At 38.3% G+C, this 13,988-nt stretch overlaps 1 protein-coding gene across 6 annotated transcripts in view; it reads right to left on the bottom strand.

Moving 5' to 3' along the window:
• The window catches only part of Fry (furry homolog (Drosophila)), a 341,220-nt gene that overhangs the window by 104,109 nt on the left and 223,123 nt on the right, over positions 1–13,988 (bottom strand). For all 6 annotated transcript variants that reach the window (XM_005387722.2, XM_005387724.2, XM_013515820.1 and 3 more), the window contains exons 21-29: positions 12,445–12,704; positions 11,862–12,051; positions 11,149–11,273; positions 8,668–8,725; positions 7,722–7,813; positions 7,282–7,454; positions 5,420–5,580; positions 3,946–4,056; positions 1,320–1,474 (exon numbers count right to left, since the gene is read on the bottom strand). In XM_005387722.2, the coding sequence (XP_005387779.1) occupies positions 1,320–1,474; positions 3,946–4,056; positions 5,420–5,580; positions 7,282–7,454; positions 7,722–7,813; positions 8,668–8,725; positions 11,149–11,273; positions 11,862–12,051; positions 12,445–12,704 (1,325 nt within the window). The remainder of the gene's footprint in view (positions 1–1,319; positions 1,475–3,945; positions 4,057–5,419; positions 5,581–7,281; positions 7,455–7,721; positions 7,814–8,667; positions 8,726–11,148; positions 11,274–11,861; positions 12,052–12,444; positions 12,705–13,988) is intronic.

Below are 13,988 nucleotides of genomic sequence, written 5' to 3' on the forward strand. Positions count from 1 at the left end.
CATTTATTACTTTTATTTGTGTCAAACACAGAGGTCCAAGTCATAGATGCTAAGTATATATTTTTTTTTAAATTAAAGGATCATATATTTTATTTATATTTTTAGAATGTTGAATTACTTGAAAATAAAACCACTCTGGGGAAGATTTCCCCAACAATGTTTTTTCAGTAATAGCTTGCAGGTATACATCATTTTTAATAAAGCTTATACAGAAAAATAAAACCTGGTAGAAAATCAGTTTAAATTATTGTCATCTGGTATGACTCTGATGGAGATTAAAGTGTATGATAAAAATTCCATTACTAAGATTATTGATAGTGTAAGCTTTAGACATGAAAAGTTATCTACTATCTTTATAAAAGAAAGATTAAAAAAAGTTAAAAGTGAAACACTTCTTTATAGTTTGCTCATTTTAAGTTTATTGAAAGTAGATGTCTTCTAAAATACTTGTTAATTTAGACCCACAGTAGGTTGGAGTTTAAAATTAACTCACTTTTATTCCTTTGATCCAGTAGCTCAAGGTAGCTACTTAAAACACGACATTTAATTAAAAAGAGAAGCTGAGGTTCTGAGTTGTTGCATAAATAAACTTAAGTTACGTTCTCTCAAATTTTCTAATGTAGAAAATCTTTCTGGGGATTAGCTTATGGGATGTGGGGGACTCTTCATTAACCCTTTCATCTTAGTCATGCAATTATTTCACTTGACAAATTGTCAGGCTAAACAGCTTCTCTAAATGACTACATAACAAGGGCCATAGCTGTAACATTATAATCTTGGGGCTGGGGGTAGGACTCAGTGGGAGAAATGTGTGCTTAGCGTGCATGAGGTCCTGGGTTCTGTATTTATCCCCCTCCTACCGAAGGGTGATCTTTGGAATCTAGGGTGCCACATTCCTGAAGTTTTAGACAAAGGAGATTTCAACATTTTAAATGCTGCTTGGGTTTGAGTTGGCCTGTGAGATGGCTGAAAGTCTTACAGTTCACACCTGTTGCAAACCTTTTTAGCCATTCCTTTAACTGCTTTAATGTATCTTCTTTATCATTTTAAAAATTCCACTGTCATACTGCACTGTGAATTCTGGGCAATTCAAAAGTAAAAGACAACAAATCACTCCCCCAGTCAAATGAGAAGAATCAATCTAACTGCCAACTTACAGCGACCATTTTATCTGCTGGGGCTGTATAGACCATTTTGTACTCTCATTGAATTTACACAGCTTAGATAAATGCAAAACATTCAGCTCTCAATCATTCACATCAATGAAGAGCAGCTTTAATTATACTTGCCCCTGACCATTAATTAAAAAAAATTCATACCTGCTTCCACACACAGTTGCTATGGCTTTGAAGCAACCAGATGCAAGTTGGTAGGAACCTGTGTAACATCGGTCAATGGCCCAATTGAAAAGGTTGATTTGGTCAGGATTAAGTTCCAATAGCAAGACAACGACTTCGCAGCCAAGCTGATGAACCTGAATACCAGAGCAAATCAATTACTCATGCTTAATGAAAGAATGTTCTAGAGAAAGACACAGATCAAGCTTGGCTAACATAAACTGGGTACGGTGAAAGTGGAAACCACGTAGCCATTGCTTAACATTTTGACACACATACTTCATGACAGTGCAATGCTGCAAACGCAAATTAACATCATGTATAAATTAAATTTGACTCTGCAAGTCTGTTTTGGGGTGTATACCATTTCTTGATTTTTTTTATTTTAAAGAAAATAAACTCTGAAGAGGTGGTAAAGACTTTATGGTCAATGTTTCCTTTTTGTATTTATTTCTGAAACATATGCATATTTAGTTAAAAAATAAAATATAAAAATATCATTCAAATAAATATATGAAGTCTTTTAAGGAAAAATTAGAAGGAATATGGTCATGAGGCTTGACTACAAAATGTACTGTGAGATAGTTAGCTATGAATCTTTCAAACAGTAGCAGCCTTTTAGGAATAAGTTCAAGAGATCTAGTGGGTGAGGACTTTAGATAATGATGATATATTGTATGCTTAAAAATGCTAAGAGACTGGGTGATAAGTGTTTTTACCTCTAGTTTTTGTTTTTTCTCCGGTACCGGGAACCGAACTCACGACCTTGCGCTTGCCAGGCAGGCGCTTTGCTGCTAAGCTAAATCCCCAGCCCCTGTTTTTACCTCTAAAATGATAATTCCATGAAGTAATACCCTTGTTAGTTAGATTTTACCATTCCACAACGTATATATTCTTCAAAACATTTTGGTTCCCATGATAAATCCATACAATTTTGTATGTCAATTAAAAAATAACTGAAAAAGAAATATAGTCTCAACAGACTCTTTTTTTGTGTGCGTATATATTTTTGAGACAGGCTTTCACTATGCAGTTCAGGCTGGCATTGAACTTACTTTGTAGCCCAGACTGGCCTTGAACTTTGAGAAATCCTCCTGCCTCAGCCTTCCGAGTGCTAGGATTACAGGCGTGCAGTACCACACCTGGCCCTAGCAGACTCTTCTTAATCAGATGCTTTTGTATGAAAAATGTATCATACTGGATACAAGTAATAGGATACGTGAGAGAAGATTTCCAGAAGCTACTGTCAAATACTCGATGATCCGTGAAAGTGCATATTCCTCACAGAGGAGCCTGGTGCCTGGAGTCTCCGTGTCTCTCAGAAATATAAACTATCCCTGAGATTGTCCACTCTTCTTCCAGTTGCAACCAGGTGCAAAAGGAAAGATCTGGCTTATTTGTTTACTCACTGGGCTTGACCAAATAGGAAGTGATATTCTAAACAGACAGTCAAGCTTCCTTAACCTAGTCCTCCTCCCCCGCTTTACATAATTAGCAGCAGATAAAAGCTCATGATTTTCTTGCAGAGCAGTTGAAAATAACATTTCATTAAAAAGTAAAGTTAGTTTGACTTGGAAGAAAATCAGCAAGTTTTGCTGTGCTTTAGAAACTTTATCTTGGAGAATCAGAATACATCGAAGTAGTAGAATAAATATAGGATAAATAAAACTGTATATAAATGGAGTTTTATGTGCCTTATAATTTGTATGTTATGTGGCCTTAATTTGCACTTTCCTGATGCTGTGGCCCGCGTCCTCCCCAGACGTGTATGTTAAATCCCAACATTAAATGTGATGCTGCTCGGACATGAGTCCTTTGGGAGGTGATGAGGCCATGAGCAGCCCTCAAGAGCATGACTAATGCCTTCTAAGTGGGAGCCCAGAGAATTCCACTGTCAGTCCTGCCACGTGAGAACACAGCAAAAGATGGCCATCTATGAGCCAGGAAGTGGGCTGTGCCCAGACACCAAATCTGCCAGTGCATTAATCTGGGACTGGTTAGTCTCCAGAACTGTGAGAAATCAGTTTCTGTTTTGGATAACCCACTCAGTATATGGTATTTTGTTACAGCCGCTGTGCCGGTTAATCTTAACTGTCAACCCAACTGGACTTAGAAACTCCTGGAGAGGTGATCAGATTATGCGACAGATGCTTAGGTCATTACCGACCTTTTCTCTTTCTACTAGCTCATCTAAATTTATAAATTTCATTCTCAGCAAGGCTTTTATGTAGTATTTAATTATTATTCACATGAAAATATTTTCCAGTGTCCACTGTTACTTATTTTTTTCATTCACTGGTTATCTGGAAGTATATTTTTAAATTATCTTTTTATTTTTTATTATTGCTTTAATGCTACTCTGAGTACACAACAGAGCCTGTGACAGTGGTGAGCCTTGATTTATAACCCAGTTTCTGTCAGTTTTGGTAAATGTTACTGTGGTTTTAGTCGTGGCACATCACAGAGCAAAGGAAGCAACACATAAACTTGTACTCGTGTGGCTGATACGGGAAGTGACTGTGTTTTGAGCAGTACTCACACATTTTAGTAACTCAACCAACACAGAGCCCCCAAAGACAAAAGCAACATATCTTTGTCTACTACTTACTCGTAAATCTTGACAAGCCAGAATGTTGTCCAGCCACTTATATAGGTAGCCATCTGGGGAAAGACCCACGTTATCAAAAACAGGGCCGCAACACAAGACTGCTGACATTGCCTGATAATAAAGACACAACAAAATATGGAGATGAAGCCTAGAAAAATGTAACAGTATCCAACTAGCTTTATAAAACATAACTACCAAATTTAAAATGATGATTGTCTTTTACAAGGCAGTTATTCCTCCAAGATTTTATTTTTTTGTTTGTTTTTTGTCTTCCTTCTGGTACCAAGAATCGAACTCACGACCTTGAGCTTGCCAGGCAGGCACTGTACCGCTGAGCTAAATCCCCAGCCCCTCCTCCAAGATTTTAAAGCACTCCTTAGCAGACTCCATAAGGAACACCAGGTTCAAAATTTGTTTAAATAAAATTTAAAAACCCACAAATTTAGCCTTGTGGACTTGCAATTTTATAATATAACAAACCTTTATGATGAAAGAGTACTTAAAATGACCATTTTACAATTTTTACTTTTTTTTCAATAATTTCAAGTGAATTCTGCTTAAAAGATTAATCCAGCTTCTTAACTTTTGCTTTCTCACAAGTATTTGACTAATGTGTTGAATTAACAAAATGTGAAAAAACAGAAACAAATAATTATGACCCTTAAACAGAAGAACCAAATGCATTTAAACTTTAGAATCTTTAAGGGTTGTGGGGATGAGCAGAAGAGAGATCTTGGCTAATTTAGCTGGTCCAATCTACTGTCAGACCATCGTTTAACCAACCCTCATGGAGCAGAAAGTCAACTTGAATCAGCAACCCATGGAGCACAGGACAGAGCTGATAATATAGTTACTTTTCTAAAGGACACTAGGCTGTAAAGACACTTATAGCCTAGTGTCCTTTAGAAAAGTAACTATATTAAAAAGTGAGAACAGTCCTCACAGTATTGAAATTTATGGCTAGTACTCTCCTACGATAAGAGGAGACGAACAAGTGAATGTAGCCCTTGGTCAAGGTAACTTTTTTCAGGAAGTGGGAAGTCAGTTGGCAAAGCAGTTAGTTAAGGAGCAAAATAAGCAAAACTATATGGCTCTCAGGAGGAATCTTGGATGAAAAACTTCAGCACTAACATGTGAGCCCAACTCGAGTACAATCGCTTCTTATGCATAGCTATTCATCTGTGTTTAAATGAGTATACTTTGAAATTTTAAGTCAATTTATGTATTCATATGCGTGTGACTATTCATTTGATTTTTTTCACATGCATTTATATTTTATTATGTCATATCACTTATTTTAATCTCTTATTTTGGGGGGTGTTGCAGGGGAGCAAACCCAGGGTTTTGCGCACGCTAGGCAAGGGCTCCATCGCTGAGTCCAGCTGTTGATGTTACTTTCAAGGTATGGTTGCTGGTTTAAGGAAAGAGACCGCTGAGCTGACAACTGGCATTCAGTGGGGAAAACAGCACCTACCTTTAAAGCACAATATTGGTATCTTGTAATCTGATGATTCCTGTCGCTGTACCGATCCAGAGGAGTGAACATAATGCTGAAGGGGCCTGCCCACTGGCTGAACAGGATGAAGAGATGGTGCCTCAGGCTTTGCTGGGGGAAGAGAAATCTTCTGTGGTGAACTAGGGAGAAAACACAGAGCTGGAGTCTACTGGACTGAATACAGTTCCTATCACTACTATACACGCCCATTACATTTTGGACAAAGCAACAATTTCACCTCTTAACTCTAGTTTTCTTTTGTTTCTTTCCTTTTTTGGCAGAAGTGGGAAGGTGCTGGGGATTGAACCCAGCATCGTGTATACGCTAGGCAAGTGCTGTTCCACTGAGCTTGACTTCCAATCTCTGCTCCAGTTTTCTTAAGGTAAGAAGACTTGACATTTTTGCTTTGTTTTTTGAGAGATGATCTCACTGTGTTGCCTAGGCAGGTCTGGAACTTGTGGCGGTCCTTCTCCAGGTGCCTCCCAAGTGCTGGGATTACAGGCGTGCACCACTATGCCTGGCCAAGACCTGACTTCTTAAACATAGATTTCAAGGTGATTGTGTTTCTCTGTGTCTTTTCTTCCTTTTCTCATGTTCTCATGCTGTGGTCGATAGTACAGGGACCCAGTAGGAAGCAGGGACTGAGTATGGGTCCTACAGACGCTTCCTAATTGATACCCAGAAAACTACAACGCTTCTCTCTGGGCTGCCGCTTACATACCAAGTTTTCCTGACTGCTGTTGCCTACTGTTATGAAGAACTGTGGAATATGGCAGATTCTCTACTCTAAACAAATGTATTTTAACTGAGGAAGTCAACTTAAATCTTAATTTAGGGTCATTAAAGATAAGGAGGGGGGCTGGGGATTTAGCTCAGCAGCATAGCGCCTGCCTGGCAAGCGCAAGGTCATGAGTTCGATTCCGGGTACGGGGGGGGGGGGAATGACAAAATAAAGATAAGGAGGACTAGTAAGAATAAATGATGAAATAGAATTGTAGCTTTTTCTAATTATACAAAAACTTAGAACAATTTTTATATCAAACCAACCAGCTGTTTTGTTCTATATGCTTGTATCAGAATGAGAACGTTGGGGCTGGGGATTTAGCTCAGTGGCACAGCGCCTGCCTGGAAAGTGTGAGGTCGTGAGTTCGATTCCTGGTACCGGAAAAAAACCCCCCAAAAACAAAAAAACAGAATGAGAATGTTTTGTAGCAGTGGTGCATTTATGGCACGTGTGCCACAGTGGGCACACGGAGCCCTCTCTGTCGGCACGTGAGCCACCTCGCCCCAGCAGCTGAGTGTAGGACGACAGAGCTCGCGCTCTGCAATAAATAAGTGGGCTTCGGGTTGCAGTTCAGGCAGTGTCTCTGCAAGGTTTGCCATTTACCGTGTGAAAAAGAATTCTCTCATAATTTTTGATGGAATGTAAAACACATTAAGCAGTATAGAATCCGCCTCAGTGCACTGATTTGGTGGAGTTAGGGTATTTCTAAAATTACGTGTTTACAGAAGAGTACAGAGACAATATGAAAGCTGAAGTTGGTGTGAATGTTCTCTGAATTACTTCCTTCCCATGGAAATCACAGTGCTCATTTCCAGGTGGGAACTACAACAAAGACTAGAAATAACGAACACAAAATCAGATTTAATTCCTATCATCCCTTTGCAACTCAACTGAGTTATGATGACATGTTCTTAAGTATTTCTACCGGCTCAAAATAAATAAAAGAATCCCATCCCAGACCTGCCCGTAGGTCACTGGGACGTAAGAGCAACGCACAATCATGAGGAACACAGTGTCCCAAGCAAGGAAAGTAATGTGTACTGATGTTTCACTGTACCTGGAACACACTGGATCAAGTTGGCCACCATGGCACTAAAATGTGCCCGGATATCTTTAAGGATTTCGACTTCCTTGTCATTTTCAGCTTCTAGGAGCATGCGGGTCAAGTCCACGTATTCTAAGAACAAAGCTCCAAGGGCTAACGTATCTCGTTCTAAGGCTCCATTTGTGCTAGAATAAAGGACAATTAACCTTTAGGCAATTTGTCATTATATCTGTGTAGTACATGCTTCAAGAAAAATAAGATTCACTGTCAGAATTCATACAGTAGGCTTGTTACTAATTTATATGCATTGTAAATAGAATATTAAAAAAGCAAGCTTTTTTCTATAAAAAAAACTTTTTGAGTTAATGTATTTAAAAGAAGAGAGAGATGGGTAAAAAGACATAAAGGCCAGTTTGGTGAGGGGAGACCAACTCAGCAGAATTCTGACCTACCTGTCACTTATGACACCAGCATCAGCCAGAAGTTCAAAAATTCGAAGCAGCTGTAGCCTTAGCAAGTCTCGCCTTTCTCTGCGTTTCTTGTTCTGTGCAGAAAGAGGTAATACCACTTACGGCCATGGGCAAAACAATCTGAACTCGGCTTTGGGAAACTGTAGTACAGAAGGACAGAATCTGGTGTGTTCAGTTTTCTAAGTGGAGAGGGCAGGTATCTCCCCTTCCTCCTAAGAGACAATGCTTGTCATCACAAGCTGCAAGGGAACAGCTCACAAGTGAATTAATAAATACGTGTAAGGAGGAAATGTTGAGAATTAACAAACCCCACTTCCCAGATGTTCCCAGTGTCTGCTGAAAAGCCGGACAGCTGAGCTGAGTGGGAAAGGACAGGGGACAGGTTGGTCATTGAGAGGCTGTTTCTTCTTACATTGCTTTTTTTTTTTTTTTTTTTTTTTGCTATTTCTTATTATCATATGGACCACTATATGGGATGCTTATTTTCCAATTTTTTTTTTTAACTCTGATATATTACAAGTGAATTTTGAAATAGATTCACTTCAGGGAAAACAATGTGTCATATGCCAAATCAGAAAAGTATTATCCTTGGTTATTGATTTCTTGCACAGAAACAAGAAAACTAAATACCAGAATTAAACTTTAACTCAAACCTTCTGTAAAAGAATGTAATAAAATTTAATATATACAGGACTGCTTCAGTTGCTTTGTACTGATGTGATCAGGACAAAAAATTCTTTAAAATAGGAACCATATTTAATAAATAGTTGAATATGAAAAGTAATAAAATGACAAAAGTAAAATATTAAGATTCCCTCTGAAAGTTATGTTGGGGTGATTGTTTTCTTTAGCAGGAACTAGTGGGTTTGATTTAAATATCCACTGTTCAAATAAGGCAAACCTTAATTATTTCAATTTAAAATCTTACCTCTGGTCTTCTTTCTAGTGCCTCTTTCATTAATGGATGAAGTTCTTCAACCAATTCTCTGTGGAGGAAAAAGGTCACATTAGAAATTCATTGTTATTGACATCAAAGTTGTCATCAAGTATATCCATGCTATCCTAAATTATTTGCTTTTTCCATTTTGCTTTTGCTATAAAAATCTCTCCACATATCATGTACAGGTGCAAATTTTCTGTGGTGAATGTCATCATTATATATATCTAAAATGCATCAATAAAATTTGATTAAAGAAAGAATCTCTCCCTTGTCTGCTCCATATCCCGATCCTGTGATGAACTGGAATCAAGTATTAGTCTATAATTTGAGTTACTGATCTTAATCCCAGGACTACGCATTTAATTTTGGCCGAGTACATACTTGTTCACTTAATTTTGATTTAATATTCTGGAGATCCTCATTATTAAAAAAAACCTTGCGTGAACAAACAATATTTTCTGAGTGCTTACTAAATTGGAAGCACATTACTACCAGCTATGAAAATAAAATTGAGTCTCTGAACACGTTTAGGGGAAGAGGTAGGTCCAGTGCCTATGGAGTTATCTTTGGGATTTGTGTTTGGGAGATTGATATATAGTTGAGTTTAAAAATAAGTCTATGGATTTCAGAGCTAAATTTACTTGAGTTATATGATAAGTAAAAATTATGGCAAAAGAAAAATTGTAATAGGTTTTCATCAAAACCATTTGTTCTCATGTAGTAGATGTTTTGATCACATTAATATGGATCTTAAATTTCCATATTACATATGAATGTGTACATTTCACCCATCCCCAGCATCTCTACTTCTCAGGTTTATACTTGTAACCTGATTAGTTGGACTCGCTAGAAAGTAACTTATGAATTGCTTTGTCAAAACAGATAAAATTGTGACATGTGGCTTGTTGCCAGACTAGGATCTAGGTATTTTGTCTATAATATATATCATGCTAAAAAATTGTGTACTGTCTGGTAGGATATTTTGTGCTACTAAACATCACCCTCCAGGAAAATCCAAGGACAGGAAGATATCAATTCCATAGCATTCTGTGCTGAAAGACAGAAGGTCTGGATCTAGTCCTCATTTCTAAAATACAGATGCTAAATTTTTTTCTACAGATGAAAAAACTGAGGCCAGAGACATTTAAACTTCTAGATTCATGTGGCTGGCCAGCTGAGTATTTCCTACCTCTAGGGAAATCTAGAGGGCAAGATATATAAAAAAGCCCTAGATTGTTTGAGAAGAATGATAGATAATTTCAAGAATTATTATTTTCTTGTAGTATGTCTATATGATGCTTATTTTCAACTAATAACTAATAAAATGCTATTTGAATAGCTCTCAGGTAATAAGAATAGACAACTGTTAAAGGATAAAAATCTAACCCTGCTAGTAAATACAACTGATCTTTTTTTGGCTGTTTCAGAAATATCTGAGTAATATTTATTTTTCAAATAATGTTTCTCTTAGGTGTTTGGAACGCTTCCTTTTATTATCTGCATGGAACATAAGTATAAAGAATTAAGGTGTGTTATGTACAAACTCCTCACAATGACTGTAACCATTATGTACTGTACACATTTACTAATAAAGTTAAAAAATTAACATGAATTTTATTTTTTGTCCACTAGGGCTTTCGTTGCTTAGCTAAAGCCATCAGAAGCAGCCTGAATGAATATTGTATGATGCTTGTCTCAAAAGGCTTTGGCGATGCCTCAGATAGGACTGTTATTTGACTGCAGATGCAAAATAAAGGAAAGCAAGAAGCCAGGTCTGCTGTTTTGATCTAGGCAATGCCTTATAAAAAGACCAACCACCTGGGCACCCCACTTGGGCCCACTTCTGTCCCTCTCTCAGACAGAAGCTTTCTTTCCCTCAATACATATATTCTGCTCTTAAAAAAAAAAAAAAAAGACCAACCAGCTGAGCTGAACACACCTGAAAGAGTTCTATTTGTGTCACCTTTTAAAAAATTAATTAAGTTTATTGGTGCACGTTAGGTCTATATAATGATCATACTCATAGGGAATTTGCACCTGTACATGACATAACTCGATTCTTTTTCTCCCACTCTCGTACCCTCCCATCAACCCCTTTCCCGTGTGTCACCTTTCAAAGTCTGTTGCACAAATGGACGACAAACAGACACTCTTATTATTTTAATGTTATATCTTCCAAACAGCCTGGCTAACTGGGAATGGACAGGGGGTGTTTTCATTTACAGTTATCTGAGACAAAACTTGCAAGTGAAATAAATTCTGAGAGGCAAAACCAAATTGAACTCTGACAAAAACTGAAGTGTGAGTGAGTTGCAAGGATTGCTTATTACATGCAATCAACCAAAGAAGACGTACAGGAAGTTGCGTCCCCCTTGAACCCTTCAGGTGTGTGCCAATAGTGGCTCAAACTCAAGAGAAGCAACTGCAACAGCAGCAGCATGTATGAATGCAGAATTAAGGTTACTGTACCTGAAAACAAGAGAATTTGTTCTTCCAAATCCTAAAACTAAGGACTCTGTGATCTCAATGCTCTCTAGTCTCATCAAGGGCACCAATTGCTTTAACAGAACTCCCACTGATGCGGTGCCTATGGCCTGAAACAAGGGGATTAAGAGTGAGAGGAGGTAACATGGTTTTCTTTAATCACATGATGATTCCATTATAACAGTTTCAAAGTACTGAGCCACATCCCAAGGCACTGCCATCTTTTCAGGAAAAAAAAAATGCACAAATTCAATGCAGAACAATGAAGGTATTTCTCACCTGGGACATAAAGTATAAAGGAAAAATGTAGACAGTCTTCTTTTTAATCATTTAAGTCTACAAAACTGCCTCTGGCAAAAATAATTTAATGAAGACATGTTTTAAAGGTGAAGAGTTGGTGAACAGTGAGAAATGCGCTACATAGGACATAAACCCAACCTCGGGCATTAACAAATACAAATCACTCTATGATCCCAAGGAAGTTTCTAAATTTGTCTTTATCTTCAGTTCCCCACTTGCCAGGGAGGAGTAATAAATTATTCACACAACACTCAATGGAACTTAGAAATGTGTAGGATGAAAATCTGATCCCATAATACTCCAGATGGCAGGCACAGTGCAATTTGCACTAGGAACTCTAGACAAACAAGCTAAAAAAAAACCTTACAGAATAATTCTTCTGAAGCATGTCATGTCACCTTGTTATCGTAGCTCACTGTACCATCGGGTGTGGTAGCCATTATTTCGGGAGTGGAAGCTCTTAAGTGTCCTGGGCTCATAATACTGGGTTTTGCGACTCCAAAACAGAGAATAAGGTAATTTCTCCACAAAGTAACATAGTTGTCTCCGCTGCCCGCAGTGCTGGTTTTCTTGGCATTAATTGGGCTGCTAGTAAAATGGAGCCAAACATAAGAATGAAACTAAGGTCTCAATTTTAAATATCACTTTTTAAAGACAGATCATAGGAAGTGCTACCTAGGGTTAGACAGCTTCTGTCCATGATGCTATTCCGGGAATATCTCTACTGGATGCAAAACTGACTAGAAAAACTTCAAGGCTCCTCTCACCACAGAGTCTAAGATTCTAGACAGTCATATTGATTATTATGGAAACAATCTTGCTCTAAAGTCTAGATAAAAACTTTCTATTTTTACTCAATGGCAAGGATTCTGTAGCAGGAAATTAAGAAATTAGAAGTGATCATAATATTCCAGTCTCTTGTATAAAATGGAAATTTAAGAGGGCAAGTGGTAAAACAAGCAAAACACCTGGATCCCTTACTTGGGGTCAACCAATGGCATCACAGACTGGAGCCGAGTGAAGGCATAAGGCCAGGCGTAGCTGAGGGCTGTGGGGCAGTGCTTGGGCAGGTTCTCCTGCCGAAGGAAGCTGAAGAGGCAGAGGACCCAGGGGTCTTTGACCGACTGTGCAAATATCCAGACGTGGGAAGGGCTCTTCACATCATAATGGCTATTGACCAGGACAGCATTCCATTCCACCAGCCACTGCAGATCCACATTGTGGGTCAGTGATAATGTTGCCTGCAGGCACAGAGGTAGGCAGGGAATCAAAGCTGAACTGAAACGATCCATCCTCACCAGGGCTCCGCCTGAGTGCTGCTGCTTACATAGTCCCCTTCCTGATCTCCTCCGCAATGGGCCAACTTTGGATCTGAAACACCTTCCTTCATGCACCACAAAACACGCAGGTGTGTACTCATGTCATTCTTGTGCTAGCCTTGTTGATAAGCAGCTGAGCGCAAAGCTCAATATCTGGGTCATAGTTTCAAAGTCCAAACAGGGGCAGTTTAACAGTTTTCATGTTCCATGGTGTTGCATATCAGTACATAGAAGCGGTTCACTACATATTTGTGGAATAATGTTATGACATCAGTTGAAGTAAACCATTTTAAATTTGGACTTGCCATTTAAAAATCCTAAAAATTACTCATCTCTGAGATATATAACTGTATTTTTATCTCTGCAGTTAATATGAAGTTTTTTGGTTATGACTTTGTGTTGATTTAGGCTATAAAACCTTTCTTTCCACTTAAGAGAGATGGTTCAACACAAGTTCCGTTGTGTGGATGATTTTTGAGATAACTACTCATTCTTGTCCTATGATATCAAGTCAAAACAATGCATTCTAAAAATCTCTGTGAAACGTATGTATAGATAGATGGACAAGTTCCTACATTTCATTCTTTTTTTAAGTGCAGATATCAGGGTTTAGAGGTTACCAATCTTCAAATAACCTAGCCATTGTGCCAGGAGAAGAGATTGCCTTTGTGTTTTCTGGGCATCTAAAGTGATCCATTTTACCTTTTGGTCTATGTGTTCTCCCGGGGAAGAGCTAATGTAGAGGCTTCAGGGGTTAATGGGCTGAAAGGGGCAGAGCTAGAACTTCAGAGTCCAAGGGATGAAATTTCAACACGTGCTCTGTCCAAATCCTGTGACCCGGGGAAAAAGCACTGAATATCCCAGAGCCTCTGCCTGCTTCATTTATGACCCGGGAATTACAGCGCTGATCTCACCTAATCTTGCAGTGAATTCCGTGAGATAGTGGACATAGAAATACCAGCATGAAGCTGGCACTGGTTCCTCGTTCCTCTGCTCCCCTATCTGTCCATCTTGATAAGAGTCACATTGCTGACCTGGCTTCCCCTAGCTAAAGATTTTGATTCTGGCAAATGGAACAAAATCAAGTGAATAAAACATAAACATGTAAAACAAAACTGACTACTCAATTTCATATTAAAACAATTTGAACTTCTAAATGAAGTATGACTACATCACTATCACTGTTAAGGTCCTCTGTGCCTGGCT

Source organism: Chinchilla lanigera, unplaced genomic scaffold (genome assembly GCF_000276665.1).
Source record: "Chinchilla lanigera isolate Chin_1 unplaced genomic scaffold, ChiLan1.0 scaffold00030, whole genome shotgun sequence".
Lineage (NCBI taxonomy): Eukaryota > Metazoa > Chordata > Mammalia > Rodentia > Chinchillidae > Chinchilla > Chinchilla lanigera.